At 56.8% G+C, this 21099-nt stretch overlaps 10 protein-coding genes across 10 annotated transcripts; 7 read left to right on the top strand and 3 right to left on the bottom strand.

The window, feature by feature from the left end:
- Positions 1-1377: 1377 nt before the first annotated feature.
- Positions 1378-2057, top strand: A1Q1_04736 (uncharacterized protein; the record flags this gene model as incomplete). Its single annotated transcript, XM_014322974.1, has 3 exons — positions 1378-1565; positions 1661-1775; positions 1863-2057. 3 exons carry the CDS (start codon positions 1378-1380, stop codon positions 2055-2057), a joined length of 498 nt encoding a protein of 165 aa, XP_014178449.1.
- Positions 2058-2195: 138 nt separating this feature from the next.
- A1Q1_04737 (uncharacterized protein) lies at positions 2196-2936 on the bottom strand (the record flags this gene model as incomplete). The annotated part of the gene is made up of 2 exons (XM_014322975.1): positions 2196-2871; positions 2923-2936. 2 exons carry the CDS (start codon positions 2934-2936, stop codon positions 2196-2198), a joined length of 690 nt encoding a protein of 229 aa, XP_014178450.1.
- A 111-nt stretch (positions 2937-3047) lies between these two features.
- A1Q1_04738 (uncharacterized protein) lies at positions 3048-3605 on the top strand (the record flags this gene model as incomplete). Its single annotated transcript, XM_014322976.1, has 1 exon — positions 3048-3605. One exon carries the CDS (start codon positions 3048-3050, stop codon positions 3603-3605), a length of 558 nt encoding a protein of 185 aa, XP_014178451.1.
- Positions 3606-4081: 476 nt separating this feature from the next.
- On the top strand, positions 4082-4997 carry A1Q1_04739 (uncharacterized protein; the record flags this gene model as incomplete). The annotated part of the gene is made up of 3 exons (XM_014322977.1): positions 4082-4191; positions 4242-4360; positions 4408-4997. The coding sequence occupies 3 exons, from the start codon at positions 4082-4084 to the stop codon at positions 4995-4997; spliced, it is 819 nt and encodes a 272-aa protein (XP_014178452.1).
- Positions 4998-5602: 605 nt separating this feature from the next.
- On the top strand, positions 5603-8713 carry A1Q1_04740 (cytoskeletal regulatory protein binding protein; the record flags this gene model as incomplete). Its single annotated transcript, XM_014322978.1, has 4 exons — positions 5603-5776; positions 5818-5960; positions 6075-7471; positions 7512-8713. The coding sequence occupies 4 exons, from the start codon at positions 5603-5605 to the stop codon at positions 8711-8713; spliced, it is 2916 nt and encodes a 971-aa protein (XP_014178453.1).
- Positions 8714-8925: 212 nt separating this feature from the next.
- Positions 8926-9741, bottom strand: A1Q1_04741 (lipase class 2; the record flags this gene model as incomplete). The annotated part of the gene is made up of 1 exon (XM_014322979.1): positions 8926-9741. The coding sequence occupies one exon, from the start codon at positions 9739-9741 to the stop codon at positions 8926-8928; it is 816 nt and encodes a 271-aa protein (XP_014178454.1).
- Positions 9742-10522: 781 nt separating this feature from the next.
- Positions 10523-12748, top strand: A1Q1_04742 (uncharacterized protein; the record flags this gene model as incomplete). The annotated part of the gene is made up of 4 exons (XM_014322980.1): positions 10523-11439; positions 11578-11678; positions 11754-12207; positions 12271-12748. 4 exons carry the CDS (start codon positions 10523-10525, stop codon positions 12746-12748), a joined length of 1950 nt encoding a protein of 649 aa, XP_014178455.1.
- Positions 12749-13610: 862 nt separating this feature from the next.
- Positions 13611-15053, top strand: A1Q1_04743 (uncharacterized protein; the record flags this gene model as incomplete). The annotated part of the gene is made up of 3 exons (XM_014322981.1): positions 13611-13999; positions 14089-14435; positions 14482-15053. The coding sequence occupies 3 exons, from the start codon at positions 13611-13613 to the stop codon at positions 15051-15053; spliced, it is 1308 nt and encodes a 435-aa protein (XP_014178456.1).
- A 282-nt stretch (positions 15054-15335) lies between these two features.
- On the bottom strand, positions 15336-16852 carry A1Q1_04744 (uncharacterized protein; the record flags this gene model as incomplete). The annotated part of the gene is made up of 2 exons (XM_014322982.1): positions 15336-15716; positions 15770-16852. 2 exons carry the CDS (start codon positions 16850-16852, stop codon positions 15336-15338), a joined length of 1464 nt encoding a protein of 487 aa, XP_014178457.1.
- Positions 16853-18498: 1646 nt separating this feature from the next.
- A1Q1_04745 (uncharacterized protein) lies at positions 18499-20480 on the top strand (the record flags this gene model as incomplete). The annotated part of the gene is made up of 3 exons (XM_014322983.1): positions 18499-18715; positions 18986-19990; positions 20107-20480. The coding sequence occupies 3 exons, from the start codon at positions 18499-18501 to the stop codon at positions 20478-20480; spliced, it is 1596 nt and encodes a 531-aa protein (XP_014178458.1).
- Positions 20481-21099: the final 619 nt, after the last annotated feature.

The following is a 21099-nucleotide window of genomic DNA, read 5'->3' on the forward strand; positions in this document are numbered from 1 at the left end:
AAGTTCCAGTTCGCGTGCACTCTTGAGGAAGCGGTTCGAAACGCTTGGCAGTGTGGGACCGAGAGGAATGCGAATGTTCGGACACCACGGCGCCCAGTCAGCCTTCTGCGCCTGAACTGACATGACAAGAGGATGTGGCTCGGCGGTCATGGTCAGTACCTGTTGCACTTCAGGCCTCCGCTGCACTCGGTAGAGCGAGCGCAACGGTAGAAGACTTGTGAGTAACGTTGCTTATTCGGCTGTGCAACTGATCGTAGGTTCCTGTACGGCTTCAAAAGCCCGTTCATCAATAATTTGCTAACAGTACGAGTGTCACACGCCTCTGGTGATGGTCCACTCAGATGACTGCAAGCATCCCCCGGTGCAGCAATCCGCCATATGGAAAGGGCTGGTGATTTGCTCGTCCAAAGAACCCTATCTTTCACTGTGTTTCCCAGTTGCATAGTTTCCTTGGTTGTCAAAGGACGAGGGACGGGAGGAGGAGAGCGAAGAGAACGCCGGACGAAGTCCAAGATGTCTTCCTTCGATCCAGTAACACGCGGCCAGACCTGTATTTCTCATCGATAGCATCACCGCGTGACAGGCGAAGGTAGAAGGGGTGTAGTCGGCATCTGATAGTTCAAATCAGAGCCCCGTCAGAGTACGTTGAGGGGCATCAGGAGCCCAGGTGAGGCAGGGATGCAGTCAGGAACAGGGCGATGGCATTATTCGGTAGCAGCGCCGGGCCCGCGTATGGGACACTGCAGGAGATGTAGAGACGCAGAACTGACATCCCTATTTGCTGCTCAATCGACGGAGAAGGAGTAGATACCAAGGTTGTGAGTGTTTGTAGGCTTCGCGAGAGTTGTACAGTGTCTGCCGCGAAGTTGAAGCGGTAATGCAGAATCAGTGATGACAAACGTATCGGTTCCACCTCATCGTTAGCTTCTCCCTCGGCCCCGAGGGAGAGAACTGTTTGCTCCAGTACGAAAACAAAGAAGCCGAAAATGCCTCCATTAGGCGTTTGAAAACGTCGAGCAGAGGACGGGAGCAGGGATAAGGCTTCACTCGACCATATGCCTTTCACCTTACCACAGATTTTCGTGAAAGCTCCGGGATTCGGGGTCATAAGGAATTGCGCTGATTCACCTATGTTTTGACCTTCGTAGTCCGTCCTCTTCACCATGGAGTATTTTGCGGCTCTCGATGGCAATCAAGACGTCAGCAGTTGCGGGAGCACGCCACCAGGACCTGGCTGTGGCGAGTGGAGACGTCACCGTATGTGGGAGGGGGAAATAAGCCACATGTCCGGTCCGTCTTTCTCGACAGTCCGATCAACGCCATCGCCGCACTTTGTTGTTGCAGACCGGCACACAGCCCTCAGCTCGTCATACAAGCATGTCCTTCCGCTTAGGAGCTCGGTACCTTGCTCAGGTGCCCCGTCTGGCCGGCTCTGCCGTTACGCGGGTCGCCTTCACCGCTCCCCGCGCTCGCCGTACCGCCCTCCCAGCTCTTGCAGCCCACGCTCGCTTTGTCTCAAGCACACCTCACGGAGATCCCGGTGTCGACCCATCTATCGCTGTCAGGTGAGTCAATCGACGACGTGCTTATGATGCTTCGAGGGAGGGAAACGGCAACATGCCTCCTACCACCTGCTGTGACTCGACATCGCTGACCCCAGGGACATGACGGACGAGGAATATCATGACGTTGCGGATGAGGACATGGACCAGCTTCACGAGGCGCTTGAGGACCTCGTCGAGAACTTCTCCAAGGACTGGGAGGTCGAGTATAGCGTGAGTCAATACCACTTCCAGATCTAACTTCAGTCTGGCGTTATGACCCTCGACGTGCCGCCGCACGGCACTTATGTCATCAACAAGCAACCGCCCAACCACCAGATCTGGGTGTCCTCGCCCGTCTCTGGACCGAGCCGCTATTCCATGTCCCCCGACGGCATCTGGGTCCACCACCGCCGGAAGGGCATTCAGCTTGGGGCTCTGCTTGAGAAGGAACTTCGAGAGTTCCTCAAGGAGACGGGCGCAGGAGAGGAGTGGGACGGAGTCAGACTCAAGTAGAGGAGGAGGCCGTTGTAGTGCATGGCATGTATGAGATCCTTCATTCTAAGAACATGTTACCAATAATGCATGGTACGGACCCTAAACCGCATGATATCGGGGAGGGTGAAACTACAAACTTCTACGGTTTAACAGGATCTACTGTCCTCCACGGAGACGAAGGACGAGGTGAAGGGTGGACTCCTTCTGAATGTTGTAGTCCGAGAGCGTACGTCCATCCTCCAGCTGCTTTCCAGCAAAGATCAGGCGCTGCTGGTCAGGGGGAATGCCCTCCTTGTCCTGAATCTTCGACTTCACGTTGTCGATAGTGTCCGAGGACTCGACCTCCAGCGTGATCGTCTTGCCGGTGAGGGTCTTGACGAAGATCTGCATTCCACCACGCAGACGAAGGACGAGGTGAAGCGTCGACTCCTTCTGGATGTTGTAGTCCGAGAGCGTGCGGCCGTCCTCCAGCTGCTTTCCGGCAAAAATGAGACGCTGCTGGTCGGGGGGAATACCCTCCTTGTCCTGGATCTTCGACTTCACGTTGTCGATCGTGTCCGACGACTCAACCTCCAGCGTGATCGTCTTACCCGTAAGGGTCTTGACGAAGATCTGCATACCACCGCGGAGACGGAGAACGAGATGGAGCGTCGACTCCTTCTGGATGTTGTAGTCGGACAGGGTGCGGCCGTCCTCAAGCTGCTTGCCCGCAAAGATAAGACGCTGCTGGTCGGGAGGAATGCCCTCCTTGTCCTGAATCTTCGACTTGACGTTGTCGATGGTGTCTGACGACTCGACCTCGAGGGTGATGGTCTTGCCGGTGAGGGTCTTACTAGTTGAGTCAGCAGGGTGGCGAGGTGGATGCAATGTGCGGAACACTTACACGAAGATCTGCATGGCGACGGATGAGGATGCGCTCTGGATGAGGTGGATGGCGGGGTGGATGGGAGAGGATGAAAGATTGTAAGAAAGAGAAATGAGATGATGCGTGACCGGATATAAACGTGCATGTGGTCAGCGCCCAGACAGCGAGCTTTGTCAGCGTCCGGCCCATCGGCACAATCCCGCGCACCAACGGCCGCTGCCATTCTGCCTTCTTTGGCCCACAATCTATTGCCATTGCCTCTTACGAGTGAAAACTGCGTTGGGATGTGCAAGGAGAGAGTGGATGCCACCCCAGGCATAGATTGTGATCGAAGGTTGACCGCTGGCAACGTTGTTCACACGTTGGGTGGCAAACAGGCAGGATTGCTTGGTCGCCACCCTCGCGGGAAACAACCGTTGGAAAGGATGAGCTGGCCTTTTGATATTCATGCCGGTCGTAAAACTCACGATTCAGTCGAAGGGGAAGTGATGAAGAGAGAAGAAGAAGTGGAAGCAGTACTCTACTCCGATGGTGCAGTACGCGATGATGGCTGTGCACCCGATGCCAAGGCGGTCAGAACTGCTGTAGCCCCAAGAGACCGTGGGTGGCAACATCTCCCCACGTCCCCCGCCCTAACTCCTGAAGTCGTTCGAGGCCCCAGCTCGGCTTCGACGTCATGGCATCACGGCCTAGGCCGATAAGCCACGTGTCTCGAGTGAGCCGGCTTCCGGCGTTATGAGAATGGATGCGTGTGGCACCTGGCACCCACCCGCAGCTGTCCACCTCCGCTCGTCGCGTGTCGACGCGTGCATCAGATTCCGTGTGCACTGATCGCCCTACGGTACATCCAGGGTCTGGCCGGTCTGTCCAGCTGTTCAGTGGCCACTGGCTTGCCTCCGTCACCGTTTGGGCACCGTTCCACCACCGTCGCCGCCGACAACACCTTCCTCCATCTCAACCTCTCCCTCATCGGCCTGCACTTCACCTCTCATCTCCTAGCATTCTCCTCTCATCGACATCAGCATTTCGAAGCCACATTACCTGCTCCAACCCTGGTAACTGGCCCCCCATAGCATCCTTCGTTCCGCATCGCCCACTTTCTTTACTCCACACGACAACAATACGAAACCCTTCCTCGTCCGACCACATCGCTTTCGTAAATTGAGATCCCGAGACCATGTCCATTTCGCTCCCTAACGGTACCCTGCTCGCTGCTCCTTCGTCCTCTCAGCCCCCAATCTCAGCTGCCGTTACCCGCATCCTGCATCTCGCCAATTTCTCTCCGGAGTGTGTAACTTCTCGACCTGTTGTGGTACGATAGCTGACAGTGCGCGCAGGTTGAAGACCCGCGACATTCAGAACATCTTCAAAGAGTGGGAGACTGAGAAAGGAGGGTTCCGTATCAAGTGGCGCGACGATGTCAACGCCATGGTTGTCTTCGTTGACGCTAACGTCGGTGCGTGGGCGTGGCTGCGACGTCAATGATCGCTAATACTTCTTCAGCCAAGCGTGCGTATCTCAGCTTGATTCTCAACCCTCCCCCCTCGATGCCCTCGCCTGCTACGATCAGGCCTTACGACGGCCCGGACGCTGCGCAGATCATCCAGTCGTTGGCGGCCCGAGCTATGGGGCACCGTGCTTCGATGTCTTCCGCCATGCCCTCTGGGTCGATCAGTGGCATGATGCGTGACGATGGCCGCGGCCCTAACAGTGGGGGAATCAACTCTTTCAAAATGCCCCTCAACCCTGCATTCTCGTTCGGTGGTTCGGCCTCGTCAGGACAAGGTCGCAACGGGCATGCCCAGCGCATGTCATACTCCCACCATCGCGCCAACTCGGCTTCCTCCAACTGGAACCGCCAGTCACTCTCTGGTGCCCTCGGGTTCGCCGGTCCCTCTCTTGGTGCTACGCGCCTCCCCACACACTCTGAGGGCTCGTCTGGCGACATTTCCAGGACAGCGTCCATGTCTGGCAACGAGGAGCCTTACCGCCAACGCGGTCACGGCGGTAAGGGGAGGAGGGAGAGTGTTAGCGCTGAGAAAGCGCTGCGCGAGGTCGAGCTCGCTCTGCAGAGTGTCGAGACCAAGGGCTAAGCCTTGTTATTTCGCCTAATCATTAGCACCCTATTCGTTCTTTAATGTTGTCTAGTGATGACACGGGCTCCAGCGTCCCCGAAGACCCCACCAGTCCAAGACTGCCCGCCAGTCTGGCTCTGAACCGCCCCATGCATGTACCATAGCACCACCACTGGGATCCGAGCTCATAGGGGGTGCATTTCCCCGCACGGCCCTCCCCTCACTCCATCATGTATGTCGTGATAACCACTGTCTACATACGGTTGCAGGCGAAGCAGTCAGCTTTTGTGCGACATGTTTTCTGAGGGCGTCGGCACACTGCGCGCCAAGGGCACATGACAAGACGAGAGCGCGTCGACACTCTGAAAGGAACCCTCTTGGTCGTCATAATGGTCACGTGATTTGTTGGCGTCAGGCGCGCTGAGCGTAGGGCACAGGGCACAAGTGTAATCGGTGCGTCACACTTTGACTGCCGGTGTTGAGCCATCCATTCTCGCCTTCCCCCCTTCTCCCACATCTCGCTCCACGTCTACATCACCAGCGCATCTGCGGCTGGAGGCATCCCTGATTTGGTATCGGTGGCTCTCGTTCTGCAAGTCATCGACTCGATATCGTGGAGCGTTATGTCCCGCCCTGTCATCTCTTATCCCATTCCTTCGCCGAATCCGCCGCCCGGTGCGCCAGTCGACGCTTTCGATGACCCGCAGAGCCAGCAGTCGGGTCTAGGGGTAAATAATGGCTCCAGTAGGGAAGGTAGCGGCCATGCGCGCAGCGTTAGCGGCCAGACCAGGGGTCCTGTGAGTCGCAGCGCGGCACTGCTCGGCGTGGCTAACGGTAGGCTTCGACTTTGGACTCCTTTATCACGAGGCTCTTGGTCGTGACCAAGCAATTGTTACAAGGACTAGAGCAATGGTCTCAACGGCAGCTCACGGAAGAGGATGTACGTACTGCACAATACCGTAATTATGCTAACAGCTTCAGGTGAGCGACATATATGTCCGCCTTGGGAATGGATTTGAGCTCTGCGTATCGGCCTTTCGAAAGGTCGGCATCTCCACTGCGTTAGTTTAAGTTGTGAATTTGGCTGACAGATAGTGATCTGGACTCTGTGCCCAACGACCTTCGAGTGATTCTCGAGCGCGCCCTGGGAGAGGAGCCTTCTACGGAAACGCTCAACATGTATTTGCCTGACATTCGAGCCATCATCTTCAATCTCCTAAGCGGGCTGAAGAACAAACAGATTGCGTACAAGCGGCTCATCGCTGACCGAAATCAACCCGATGTTTTCACTGCGTCGTCGTCTCGGCCTGCATCCAAGCCCGTGGAGGCGGACCCCTCACGCTCCGCCCCGTCATCCAACAAGTCTGACCGCACGGCTAGCCCTGTGCCCGTTCCCGCGGTCCCGCTTCCGGCTGCTGCTTTGGCCGAGAGGAACCAGCAGCGTCCGAACAGGCCCGCTCCTCCTGACGCCTTCCGCCCTCCTCGATCTCGGTCCGCTCAGGACAGTCACTCCTCGCACGAACCATCAACGCGCCGGACGTCGATGTCGTCGGAGGCGTCCAAGCACAGGTCGTCGCAGATGAAGCCAGCTGGTGCGCGACCGCTCATTAGGACACCTCCAACTGCCGATCGGTACAGTCGAGATGCAGGTGTCTCGCGCTTCTCGGACGATTCGGATACAGCCGAGTCTCGGCGTGCCTCTGACGCGTCGTCCTTGCACAACTCGATGAGCTTGCGGTCGCCGCCTGCGATTCCCCCGCCAACTCTGCCAACGATACCGACTTCGCCTCCTCTCCCTACGCTGAACCTACCCCCTGATCACATCGCTGCGGATCCATCCAACGATGCTGCTGTCGCCCTACAGCGGTCCGATGCCCTGGAGCGCCGAGCCTCCAAGCGCTTCTCGTCATACACTTTCAACAAAATGGTCCCAACCTCATCTCCCAGTGCCAAGCGCGCAAGCACGAGTGGCAGCCCACCGCGTCCCGCTCGTCGTTCTGATCGACTGCCAGCTGTGATTGAGGACCGTCGCCCCCCTCTCCCGGATTTGGCGAAATCACTGGAGATGGTTCGGAAAGCTTCCTCCTCCCCCAAACCAGCCATCCCTACGCTTGAGACGATCCCGGCGTCTCCGAGCATTGGCATCAGTTTGGAGTCTCAGCAAAAGCTGTCGTCAGGGTCTGGGTCTGAGTCGGCTGCCACGAAGTTCAAGTCTACCCAGGACAGTCTCGGGGGCACTTTGCTGTCATCATCGTCCCCTACCTCAATAACCGCATATCTTCAACTCGGCCGGCAAGTGAAGAAGACTGCGATTGATCTGCCAACGGACATGTCGACTCTGAAGCTCTTATTCATGGAGCGCTTCGAGTACGACCCCGGAATGGAGGATTTCCCGAATGTCTACATACGAGACAACAAGACTGGTGTGCAGTACGAGCTGGAGGATTTGAAAGACTTGCAGGAGGGTAGCGTTCTGACATTGGACATCGAGCGTAAGTTTTCACGTGCTGGGGCTGTGACTGACCAATCCAGCGCTTGACCAAGTAAAGCAGCATTTCGATCTCACTTTCGCCTCCCTTTCCGCCGAGATCAAGGAGCTGAAGTCGGCTCTCACCCAGCCTAAACGTCTTTCCACGGCTCAACCATTGACCAACTCCCTCCTCTCTGTCTCTCCGTCTCAACCACGGCTTCCCCTCGGAACACCTGACCAGACGATGGTCATCAACTCCTCCCCTCGCTCGCCGGAGGTAGAAATTTCAACCCCCACTGCGCCTGATGCCAATCTGCGAGCTCACTACGATGAGGTGCAGAGTCTCCGACGGGACCTTGCCATCATGCGACAGCTGCATCTCGACTTCATCAACCAGACCAAGGAGTCATTTTCAACTCTGCGTGAGCAGAACACGGCGATGCGCGAGGTCGTCAAGACGAAGATGGGTGGCAGCCGCGCACTCCTCGACAACAGCAAATCGAAGCTGGAGGCCCAGTGTCAGGACACTATCCAATCTGTGGAAGAAGTCTCTGACATCATTGATGGTGCTCGAGAGGATGCTCTTCGTCGTGGCATCACGCCGAGCAAGTCGAAGATGGGCAAGATTCGTGAGGACCTTACTAAGGCCACGGCTCTTGTGGAAACCTTCACCACCGACGTCGCGGCCGCCGAACCTACGTGGCGTGCCACTTGGCTCACCGAGCTCCAGAGAGTCACCGAGGAGCAGCGTCTACTCGCTTATCAGAACAAGCTCGCGGCGGACCTCAAGAACGACATCAAGGACGCGACCGAGATGCTTGACAATGTCCAAGCTTTCGTTGACCAACGCAAAGCTGGTGGCCGTGCCAACCAGAACCGTTTCATGCCGTCCTCTCCCGACGAGGGCGGCGGTGGTATCACCAACCTCCTCATGGAGATCAGGACGAAGGAGGCCGACCCGTCTCAGCGTCTTCGTGCCATTGAGGAGCAGCAGAGAGCCCGTGAGCGTGAGCTCGCGACGCGGACCGACGAGTTCCAGAACGAGCTTTCAGGTTTCGTCGCAGGGAAAAAGCTGAAGAAGACCGGCGGCACGGACGAAGCCGAACGCGTTCGCCAGCGCCGACAAGAACAGACCCTTCGTCGCATGCTCTCCGGCGATATCCCAGGAGAAACCGCTGGTGTGTTAGCCACGCCACAGAGAAGGGCCGCAAGCGATGGTGGGACTAGGAACCCTGCGCCGAGCGGCGGTCCACCTCAACAATAGATGTGAACATTATTGTGGACTAGAGTTATCTGTATAGTTGAATGTACAGTATGCATGCTACATACGCAGCGTGCAAGGATTCGGCACAACCTGTCGCGCCAAGCGAATGCCATTGATATATCCCCACGCTTAGACTTCATTCTCCTTGGGAAGGGTAGTGACGGTTGCAATCACACAGAGATCTCGTACTGGTCGAACAAGCCGACCATCTTCTAGATCGCTAAGAAGAATGGTTTGCACTTCGGCAGGGGACCGTTCCTGCCGTCTATCGCCCACTGAATCATATTAGAGATGTTCGGGTCGACTGCCATGCCAATGTGACCGGCGATGTCAGAGGGGCAGGCGTCCTGGAGGACGATGTTCTTGGCCCCTTCCTCATCGATGCGTCCGCTCGTATAAGGAGTGACCTGAAGATCGAGTTTGCTCATGATGTTGGTGTAAGTCGGTCCGGGAACGGTGACTCCGCCCTCGTGGAGCCTGTCGATGACGTCCGAAGGCGGCACCGCGTCGATACAGCCAGGGCAGAATGCGTCGGTGAGACCGGGGATCCATTGCTTCGGGAGACGGAGGCTCGCTTCAGTCGTGCCGTTGTACACAGGTCCGAAGCCCACATACGCTTTGACTTTGTCGCCGCCGCCGTCAAACTTGAGATAATACGCCGCCACCAATGTGCCCATGCTGTGCGCGACGAGGTTGACCTTTGAAGCCCCCGTGCTCGCAAGCACTTTGTCGACTACGCCAGCGATCTCTTTCGACGAGTCCTCGACCTTGGCACCCGCGAAGATGATGCCCGCTGTGGTGCCGTACGTCGGGGCGAAGACGCAGTAGCCCTTGGACGCGAAGACAGGCAGTTTTGTTAGAAAGTTGAGCCCCGGAGGCGCAGGCAGACCGTGCAGGAACACGATCGGCTCCTTTCCAGGCTGCGCCTTGCAGTCGTAGTCGTTGATTCCGGATGTGGACGCGCGCTCGATCGGAGTAGCAGCGGCGCTCAGCGCCACCGCGGCGGCGGTCACTAGGGAGAGACGCATATTCGTTGATGCCCGATGATAGTTGTCGACGATGCAACGCAACGGTCGCTAGCTAGCTATGCAGTGATACATACTCACGTCTGGGACAGTGCTGCATATGCTGCTCTATCAACGCAACCTGTTCGATCAACTGTTCATGGATCACCAGATATCACGGCATGGGATGTGGAGCTATCCTTAGCGTCAACCTTGGCCGCTCCCGGAGCCTTGTATATCCGCCACCGAAGTTCGAACGCACCAGGTCTTATCGAGAGCATCCGGGACCCTCTGGCGTCGGTCACAAACCCTATCAGGGAGGATGGGTGATGAGCTTGGTTTGGCTTAGCGTGCAATCGATTCTGCATCCGTGAGGAGAGCAGGATGTGCTTCCGCATCATCGCGAAACTCTATGCCACTTGAACGCAGTGAATCATCGCTTACCATCCTGGATCTCTCAAGAAACATCTGCTCACGCGCGCAGCTCATACCAAGCTCCAGATCTGACAGCAGATGTCGGTGGGATGGGATGACAAGTTGCGGCTAGATGACCTGCAGGCATAGCCTCAATGCCCCGAACCACATGTCTCCGTTTCCTGCGTAGTCGTTTAACTTGTCACTGCAGTCCTTATGCAGTGAGGAACGCGCCCTCCCAAGGTACGGCTTACACTCAAGCTTTCACACTCATGCATGAGCTGGCATGACCTGGCAGGTCAGGGACAGGTGTAAATAACCGGTTGAGTACGGAAAACGATGCCTTGGTCAGGCGCCCCTCCACTTATTGTTTCGACATCGCCCACTCTCCATGCCCAAGAAGATCGGAAGACCGTCCGTTAGCTGCGCGGAATGCAAAAGGTCGAAACTCAAGTGCGAACGCGAGCGAGACAAGAGTGAGGCATCCCGGAGAGCCACGCTGACATTCAAGGCGGAGCAGAGGAGTGGCCCTGTTCCCAGTGCCGACGGAGAGGTGAGTCAACTTTCCCGAGCACCGGACAACACCGTTAACGAGGGAGGCTGCGCCAGTCTGTGCCCCGACGGGATCGTTGCAACGCGCACGTCCGTCGGAGAACTGCGTGAGGAGATCGTGTCGCTCAAGCGTCAGTTGGCCGAGGCAAGCGCCGGGAAGAGCACTCCGCGCAACCTTGGCCCGGCTGGTGGCAGTGTTACGCCGACTCTGCCTTTGGGTGGCCCTCCGTCGACAACGACACCTGACGACGCCGCCGAAGGATCAACCACAGTCGGCCAGTTGTCTATCTCACCTGGCGGCAGATCCAGATTCTATCCTCCAACAGCGGCAGCGCACGTGTTGCCAGATGATGGGGACGACGAAACGAACAAGCCCGGTATCGCCGAGGGTATCACTTTCCCGTTCTTCCTCCAAGACCGAAGCGCGTTCTTGGCAGAAGCCCGCGCAAATCTCCCGGCGTATGAGGACATGCAGAACCTCTGTGAGGTCTACTGGTCAGCCACATGCTGGAGATTCGTACCCATATCTCGAAGCTACCTCGACGTTATCCTTCTCGAAGTATACGGCAACAGTCGGCAAACCCTGCAACGCAATGATGCCGCCCAGCTGGCTCTTGTCTTTGCCGTTTCGGCAGTTGGCAGCCTGTTCGATGAGCGAGAGCCACCGTATTCTGAGCGAGCGTATAGGTTCAATCGACTGTCGTTAGCGTGCTTAGGAGCTGCCGACTTTCTCACAAACACCTCGGTGGCCAGTCTGTAAGTGCTCCATTGCGACGTGGGCTCACAACAGGGCCACCCTCCACCTTCATTACTCTTTCGTCCTCAATGCCGGCGATCGACGAGCTGAAGAGCTGTACGCCGTCGTTGGTTTGGCCTTGCGTCTCGCCATCTTAGCTGGTTTCCACCGGGATGGGGCCTGGTGGCAACTGCCGGAGCGGGAAGTCAACGCAAGGCGAAGAGTATGGTGGGAACTGCTTACCCTAGAGCGCATCAATGTAAGTACCTTGAAGATGTTGTGCAATGCTTACACTAGTCCAATCGCTTTGGCTGTCCGCCATCGATTCAACCAGGCCAATTTGATACGCTTCGCCCTACCGACATCTCCGAAACATCTTACCTTTACTGGCGATGGGAATGGGACGACATTCTGCATCGCCTGATGAATGAGTGCATCAACTCGGAAGACGACGAAAGGTTGCGACTCGGCGATCGGACGGTCCGCGAATTCTGGGACCGACTGCCTCCGAACCTCAAGTTCGCGGGTGTTATGATCTACCCTTCAATGGACTCGGTACCGCTGTCGTCCCGACGTTTGGAGACTCCCGAGCGGCCGTCGCACGACAGGGAGCTATTGGAGCAAATCCGATTATCACTTCACCACAACACCGGCATGCTGCACTTGCATCGAGCTGCGTTCAGTACTGCCCTGAAGGAGTCCCCGCACGAACCTCTGGAGTCCCCACAGGTCGCAAGCGTTTTGGTGGTTATCAACGAGGCATGCGTCAACGTGATCGACATTGCGGCGTACGTTCTGGAGAAAGTGCCGATGGTTTCTCGGCACAGTCTGATGGTGCTTGATCTATACAGCTCACTGGTACCACTTGCTGCCTTTGTCTGCCGGTCCCCTCACTCAAAGCTTGCCAACGAGTGCCATCACCACCTCATGCGTGGGGTGACGCTTCTAGAGGCTACCACCACACAGACACCGTGCGATTGGTATAAAGTACTGTGCTCCCGAGGTCAAAAGCTTGCGGCACAGGCAACCAACCGGTTGATGGCCCGCTGGTCCCTGCCGAGTTCAGAGACACTCATGTCGCGGCCGGAGAACGATGAGGTCGACACCATGCTGGGTCGAACGAATAAGCTGCGCGAGCAGGCTGTGCCTGCCATCGCAACCACGCCTGCCATCGCAACCACGCCTGCCATCGATGACAACATTGCTCCTGATTTCGACATGTGGTTAAGCGCCTTCTGGCCAAGTACTGAGAACATCGCCCCTCCCACTGTGACGACGGACGACGGCACGGCTTTCTCGCAGTTGTTTGTGCCGATGAACGGCTTCTAGGTCGACGGTGCTCGTGGGAGACTTACCCCCGTGGTGTTCAATCATTCAACATACTTTATGTAATCTCCATGTCAGAAGCTGCATGAACGAGGAGTTTCGCACGTAATCTTTGTCAGATGAGTTTCCCGCCCATGAAGTGACAGACAGTGGGACCATGGGGCCCTTACTCAGCACGCGGGGCCATGCCGGCCGAGATCGGCCGAACCGGCCGGTGGTTTGTACTCCACCGAACCCGAAGGATGCGACCAATGTTAACAACAAACTCTCTCCGTCATCTCTCGACCACGATGACAGCCGACGAGGGCCCTCAAAGAAAGAAAAGAACTGTCAACTCCTGCTTACGGTGTCGCCGAATCAAGTTGAAATGCGATCATGGAACACCCTGCGGCAGCTGCACTCGCAGTGGCGTAACTGGCGAGTGCATCTATCAAGACCTGTAGGTATATACGGGAAGAGTCGCAGACGCTGATGCTTCAGAGAAGGGAATGTGATCGGTGACGTTGTTTTGGAGCCGCCGAGGCGTCGGGCTGTCCGAGTTTGCAAGCGCTGCCATCGGCTCAAGCTCAAGTGTGACAAGGGCAAGCCGTGTAGGTCATGTCTCCGGTCGGCCGAGGATTGCTCATATGAGCGGTGAGTTCCTCCCTTCGAACAGACAGTCTGACCAAGAAGTACGGCATCCTTGTCACCTCCTCGACTTGCTCAGCGGACGTACCCTGCGCAGCTCGCAAATGGTGCCGAGGCACCCAGCTACACCTCCCCGCGACACCCGGACTTTGCCTCCAAACTTCGGGCGACGATCGCGCGGTTTCCGTCGCAGGAAGTATGCCTGCAGCTCGTGAACGAGTTCCTGCACTTTGATGTCATGTTCCGACTTGTCATGGCGCAGGTATTCAAGCGCCGCATGGAGTACCTGGTCACGTACTTTCCCCGGTGTGAAGAGCAACACGTGCCACTTCTGTGCATGCTTTGCTCAAGTATGATCATCGGGTATTCCTACCACGACAAGAAGGAGACACTGCCAATCACGAAAGATGAGCTCTGGAGTATTAACAGTGACCTCATCCAGCTCATGGACAATCCCAGGTCCTACCCGGAACAACATCAGCTGGACTTTTGCGAGGCGCTCCTCCTCAACACGTACGCATCCTCGGTCGGCCCAGGCGCCAGTCCCGCCGGCGGCTGGCTGGCTATCGGCAGACTGCATCATGCTGCCCTTCTGGTCGGGCTTCCCAAGCACCACGACGAGACCCTGTACATGCAGGAACGACGACGGAGACTCTGGTGGAGCTACGTGAACTACAAGAGGTGAGTGCAGCCTAGTCGATCAGGCTGACCCGCAGGCAACTCTCTCATGTTCTGAACATCTCTCCCATACTATGCGTTCATCCAGTTCCGCGTCCTGCGTTCGTGACGGAAGAGGCGTTGGCGAAAATGTACGACGCTGAGCTGGCGGGGACGCCATTGTCGGAATTCCCAGAAGAGAGCGGGACATGCGAATGGGCGTATGTTCACTACACCGCCGACTGGTGGGCGGCGCAGCTGCAGGTCGGACACATCATGGACCCGACGACCCCGGCAGCTTCGTTGCGGGAGAGGCTACGCCGCTCACTCCGTGTACGACGAGTTCAACGCTACCTTGCCTCCCCACCTGCAGCTACACGAACCGTCGCAACAGGAGCCGCCCTGGGTATTCGCACAGGCGTGCGCCATGCTGATCACGACCGCGCACGCAGTCATCGACCTGTATCGCCCTTACTTTCTCGAAGAGGCCGTTGCTTTGCGACGAGCATTGCATGCAGCCGAGAGTCTGATCAACACGGCGCAGGCATTGACAGCCTTCCTCATGTTCCGGTGGATCGACGCCCAGAGTGCGCAGCTCTGGGAGTTTGGAGGCAAGGTGTTCAACGGTGGCCTCACCATGGCGTACGCGCTTCTGCAGGGCACGCCTGAGTGGGGGTCCGACTCGGGATTCGAGACAAGCCCAGCATCCGAATCAGGAGCAGGCACCTGGCGCTCACAACAGCAGACAGCGCTTGAGACTGCCATAGGTGCGCTGCGTGCGTGTGCGAATCAGAAGACGCATTGCAGCGAGCTCTCCCGCAAGTCGCTCAAGGTCCTGGAGATTCTCCGGACCGTCATCCTTCAGCGCCAGGCCGGCAAGGAGCCAACTCACGACCCCTATTCTCAGATCATCAGTGTACTCAACCAGGATAACACGGAAGAACTTGAGGATTGGGTCAAGTGGGATGGCATCTTCCAGGAACTTTTCACCGGGTACAACGACATTCTGCAGGGCATCGCATGAGCGCATCAATTCCCCCTCAGCGTCCAGGTTGTGCCATCTGCGTGGGCGAACGAGTACACGCCATGCATCGAAGACCTGGCCTACCATTCAGATACAAAATGCAGACAGTAGCGTCCTAGTTCGTAGCGTTCTGACATATGGAAATCATTATATTCACTGTTCAAAAGTCCTTGCTCCAAGCTGCGTCACGCTTTAACGGTGACTGTGTGGATAGCCGTTGAAACTACGGTCGAAGTGACTGTAACCGGTGTGGGTGCACAGGCGCAGTGTGACGTTGACGAGCTAGAGGGGGTTACAGACGTCGATTGAGACGTGGACGAGCTGGAGGGAGTCGCAGAGGTGGACGAGCTGGAGGGAGTCGCAGAGGTGGATGAGCTGGAGGGAATCGCAGAGGTGGATGAGCTGGAGGGAGTCGCAGAGGTGGACGAGCTGGAGGGAATCGCAGACGTCGAGTGAGACGTGGAGGAGCTTGAGGGGGTCGCAGAAGACGAGCATGAAGTTGACGGCAGCGTTGACGAACTGGAAGACATCGCCGAGGCCGAGGCTGAGTGAGATGTGGACGAGATCGAGGAGGTCAAGGAAGACGACCAAGTCGCGGACGACGAGTGTGCGGAAGATGAAGCACTCGCTGATGCTGAATGGGTTGTCGACGAAGAAGATGGGCTTGCGGATTGTGACGTTACGGGACCACCGCCACCGGTCGATCTGAGGCTCACGGAGTACGAACAGTCGTCGTTGGAAGCACCGTTTGGTGAGATGATAAGGTTGACTTTTTGCCCTCTCAAAACAGTACCAGTAAGCTTGCCGGTGGGCTGGTCCCTGTCCACCTTAACTTCGGTGCGCTCGCCAGTATTGGTGTTTTCGTACGTGACAGATAGGGTAACCGGGTTCTTCTTGGAGACTAGATCGACGGTGAACTCGATAGTCTCCTTGTCGTTCGCGGCAGTATAAGTATACATGGCCCGCGAGTTGGAGGAACAAAGACCGTTGACAGTGACGTTGTTATCGATGGGTCCTCCTCCGTGTTTACAGACGTCGTCAAAGTTGGTAGCGCCCTTGTCAATGACTTTCTTCACGAACGCATGCATCGACGCCTGATCGGTGATGGTGCCGTAAACGCCACCAGTGGCAGTGACAATCTTTTTGGTCTCCTCGTCGAAAAACTGAACGCCATCTCCGTCGAATAGGTAGTGGTCCTTTGCGAAAGTTTCCTTGTCGACACCTGGCACTGCCATTGTTGCCCAGTGCACACGGATGCCCCTGCCTTGGGCAGTATGAAGCGCGTCCATAAGACGACGCTTGTTGTGCGTCGTGTCAAGGCCGTCCGTGAAGACGACGATCGCCGTGCGGTCGCGGCCGGTGTCGTATTGGTGATCGGTGACTGGGATGATGCGCTGCCTGTCCATGGCGATTTCGATGCCGCTGGCGATATTGGTGCCGCTAATCCATGCCCAGGCACCCTCCTCTTTCAGGGGCCCTGTGACGGCCTTGATCTCCTCGGCACCACCCTGCTGTCCGTTTTCGTGACCCTCATCGTGGATGGAGAAGACTGTCAAAACGTTCTGCCGGTAAGGGTCGTTTATAATAACCTCGGGATAAGGTATGAGGGGGAAGTAATCGAACAGCGCCTGGGCTGCGTCAACCCGGAGGCGGTGGGGGTCGGTCCAGCTGCACGAAGGACTTAGATCGACAACGGCACTGATGATGCGGCCGCTACAGGGATTGTTGTGCTCGCTGAAGACAGTGGGAATCTGGGCAGCCGCCAGTGAGGCCAAGAGAAGGCCAGCGAAGAGCTTCATGATGGAAGAGATCGATTACTCTTATGTGAAGAAGGGGAGTCGATAGCGAAGAGGCGAGGGGCGTGGTCGTGAGAGAACTGCCGCGAACCCTCACTTATATCTCCCGGGGGCATGTTCACCAGCTGCAGCAAGCAGGCGGTCTCCGGGTGACAGCGTTCCTCAGCGTTTCCACCAGGGTGCTCCGTTCCGAGGAACTCAATGTCCTCCTTGAAGAGCGGGAAGGATCAGAACATCCCGCGAAATGTGTTTTCGTCGTCAAACGTCGCGTAGACCTCATCACATGTTACAGCCGAGGCTGCTTGTCGGTGTTGAAACAGCACTGCCGACGCGTCCGTGTATCAGATAGTCAGGGTAACGGACCAAACCTGCATCGTCAGTCTTCCGCGCATCTCAGCTTACCGCCTCATCAATCACGGCGATTGTAGAACGCTCACCATGGCTAAGGAGCATCTAGCGGACAGTCGTGAGATCGCCGGTGACTCATATAGGAACACGAATCCCGGGCACGGCGCGTGCTGAAACCAAGTCACGGACATCTTTAGCGGGAATGTGCCAATGTTGGGTTCGCTGTCTATGATCATCCGAGGCTGTTACTACCCGGGGGCACGAACGAGGGAACCAAGACGTCGCCATCGATGCTGCAGGGTCGTACTGCACAGGCACGTGTTGAGAGTCCGTTTGGATCGGTCACCGCGCGTCACTCCCAACGACAACGTGCTTTGATTTTTGCTCGGTTCACGCTCCGTCTCTTCAGTGATTCGGCCGTGCAGACCCCAGCAGGATGACCAGCAGCCGTTCCAAAGCCGCATCGGGGAAGCGCACGGCCTTGAGAGGAGGCTGGTTGCACGAAAGCGGCGAGACAAGAACGGGACAGAGCGGAAGTTGCAGTGCCGAGGCTCCTTCGTGAGGATACAACTTCTGCCGTCAAGCGACGTGCAGAGTCAGTTGAAACACAGACCTTCGGGCTGCCAACGCTGTACCCCCCACCCTCCCGGAACATGGAACGAAGGGGAGGCATTGGTATGACACGCAGTGAAGTCGTAATTACTGTCTGATGGCACGTAGGGAGGTCCGAGGGAAGGTCATCCGCTCGCTCACAGAATCATCATCCCGTCCTCTGCATTGACGCACGACCTTGGCTCCGCAGATTCGCGACGGTCGAACGACGGTTGATACTTGAGCAAACCTTGGGTCATAGAGCAGATCTTGCCATTCGAGACGACACTTACACAACGCACTCGGTTAGACGCGGAGTTCGAACAAGCTGTGCCGGACGTTAAGGCATTGTCACTTCGGCATCCGGGCCGTTATGCTGCCGCTGGACGCCGAATATGCTTCCGTTGTGGATGACCAGCTAAATCACGTGATTGGACCCACTTCGAACCAGGCACCGAGTTGCCCATCATGGAGCCCTCAGGTCCATGAACGACAGAATTGGACGCCCCTGACGTCAATCAACCCCACCACATGCACCACAGCGTAATCCGCAATGTCCAGACGTCCGCCGAGTGATCATCGGCGAACTTCCAGAATGGGCCCCACGCACCACTACCCTCCCAGCATTCCGGACTAGTCAGTACCTCCTCGGCCCTTAGTAGTTCACAGCTTCTGTAAGCAATGCTTTCGACTTTGCCCACCTTCGCACCATGGTCGCGTTGAGGATCGCCTTACTTGCGGTGACTGCACTTGCAGCCCAGGTGGAGCTGGAGAAGCGAATCTCTGTCCCGTCTGTCGACTTGACTTCGAACAGTACCCGTGTCCCTAAGGCTATCATAACCTCCAAGAATGGGGCCAACGTGACTATCAGTGGTCTCGCGCTTCCTGGCTACGATGCGTACCTTGGGATCCCATTTGCGGAGCCTCGTAAGCTTCCGAGCAGATCTACAGCTAACATTAGCAACCGGCGAGCGTCGTTTCATGGCCCCTGTACCTAAGGACTTCGGAAACACCTCGACGGTCAACGCTACGGTTCCTGGCCCGGCTTGCATGCAACCGAAGAATGAGTTGATGAGTGCCTGGGGCATGAGCGAGGACTGTTTGACTTTGCAAGTTCTTACTCCCAACGGAACAGCCGGCACAGATGCTAAGCTCCCAGTCATGGTTTGGATGTGAGTATCGGGCTTGAAACTGCAGCTGATCGCAGCTATGGTGGCGGATTTATCGCCGGAGCCGCATCCACCTACATTTCCGGTCCAATGATCCAGTACGGCGTTGACACGAAGCGGCCGTTCATTTTGGTCGCGATGAACTATCGATTGGGTATTCTCGGGTGGGGATACGGCAAGGACGTCGCCCAGAACAAGGCAGGAAACTTGGGCATCAGAGACCAGATCCTCGCCTTGGAGTTCGTCCGAGACCACATCTCAGCGTTTGGAGGCGACCCAGCCAAGGTTACGCTGTTCGGGCAGTCGGCCGGAGCCATTTCAACGTCGATCATTATGCTCAACCAAACCCAAAACCTATTTCGCGGCGCCATTATGCAGAGTGGAGCCCAAAGTACAGCGCCCATTACCAACACCAGTACTGGATGGAACGCGCCGTACAACAACACTGCGCAGAACGCCGGATGCATGGCACCCAACACCACCAACCTCGGTAATCTCACCACCTGGCAGTGTTTGAAGCGCATCCCGGCCGACACTCTAATGGCTGCAGCGGCCAAAACCAAAGCCAGCCTTCAATACTCTCTGCCGTACATCTGGGCGCCTTCTGTCGATGGTGACATTGTCCCAGAGTCGCCTTGGAAGATGCTGCAGGAGGGCCGCTTCTCTCGGGTACCTTTCATCACTGGAAACGTCCGTGATGAGGGCACTGGCACGCTCCCGACGTGGCTGAATAGCTCGATTCCGCTCTCCTTCGCCTTTGGTTTGCTCCAACCTCAAGTGTCAAACCCATCGAGCTTCCTCAAGGTGCTGGCAGCTTACCCGAACGTCACCGCTCTCGGTTCTCCTTACGGAACCGGCAATGAAACTTTCGGTCTCGACCCCATTTTCAAACAGGCCGCTTCCATTGTCGGCGATGAGGCTTTCCAGTCTCGTCGCCGCTACTTCATCCGTCAGGCCAACAAGTTTAATTTCACTCGGACCTGGTCGTATGAGTTCAGAGGCGAGACGCCCGGAGCACCACCTTACACAGGAAGTGAGTCAGAGACTAGCTTCGATGCTCACCCCCAGTTGCCCACGGCACGGACGTACCCTTTACTTTCGGCATCGCTACGCCGGAGTACAACTACACGGCTCCGAACGAGGAGCTAGGACGAGGGATGATGAACTATTGGATCAACTTTGCCTATTACCTGGACCCCAACGGCAACATGACCCATAATCCTCACGTGAACACCACCAACACAACAGTCACATACGCCAAAGGTAATTGGAAAAACCCGGCGGTGCGCCAGAAGAAGGGCCAGGACGGCAAGAAGGATGGCGCCCAAAAGGATAAAGGCGGTAAGCACGCACTGGAGAGGACCGTCTGGAGGCCACACGCTTTCCCTGAGAACAAGAATGCGATGCTGTTTGCGCCCGGAAACCTCACAATGATCCAGGACGATTATCGTGAGCAGCAAATGCAGGTGTTCGATGGACCTGAGATGGCGAAGGACCTCAACTACCGGCGTGGCATACTTTGAACATTTGTCTCCGCGATGTATGTGGTATAAGTCGTCTTCTGTAAGCTTTGCTCCTGCGTCTGAGATGTTCAGCGAGCGAGCGTTCAACTCACCAAGTGCCCACGAGTTACGGCTGCGGCTGCGGCAGACGATCTAGCACCCGTCATGATTTCACAAACTCACAGGACGATAACACGCTGCGCAATCTCCTTCTCCGAAGCAATGGAGGAGTGTCCTTCCCTGGCCTTTGGCGACGACAATTGAAACGCAAAGCTTCAATGAGTTTGGTGTCCGGACCGATGTTTGAGCGCCGCGCCACCGGCTCTGCGCCGGCGGCACATGGACAGGCGAGACCTGGACTCGCCATTTCGTCCCTCCGTGTACTAGATTTGATCCATGGACAAGTTTTCCAGACATTTTGGACCACACGCGCTGGCTCTGGAACGGGGGACGCCAGAGCGGAGCTCAACGGCAGGATGTCGATCCAGCTGCCCTCGGTTCGCCATGGTTTCCAAGCGCGATTAGAGTCCAAGGCTAGTCGAGTAACAACACTGATCGATGGCTCGACGTGTGATTCTGCGGAGAGCTGTTTTCTCGCATAGCAGTCAGGTATTCGTGGGTCTCCGCCTACCTGAGCTTT

Source organism: Trichosporon asahii (genome assembly GCF_000293215.1).
Source record: "Trichosporon asahii var. asahii CBS 2479 unplaced genomic scaffold scaffold00070, whole genome shotgun sequence".
NCBI lineage: Eukaryota > Fungi > Basidiomycota > Tremellomycetes > Trichosporonales > Trichosporonaceae > Trichosporon > Trichosporon asahii.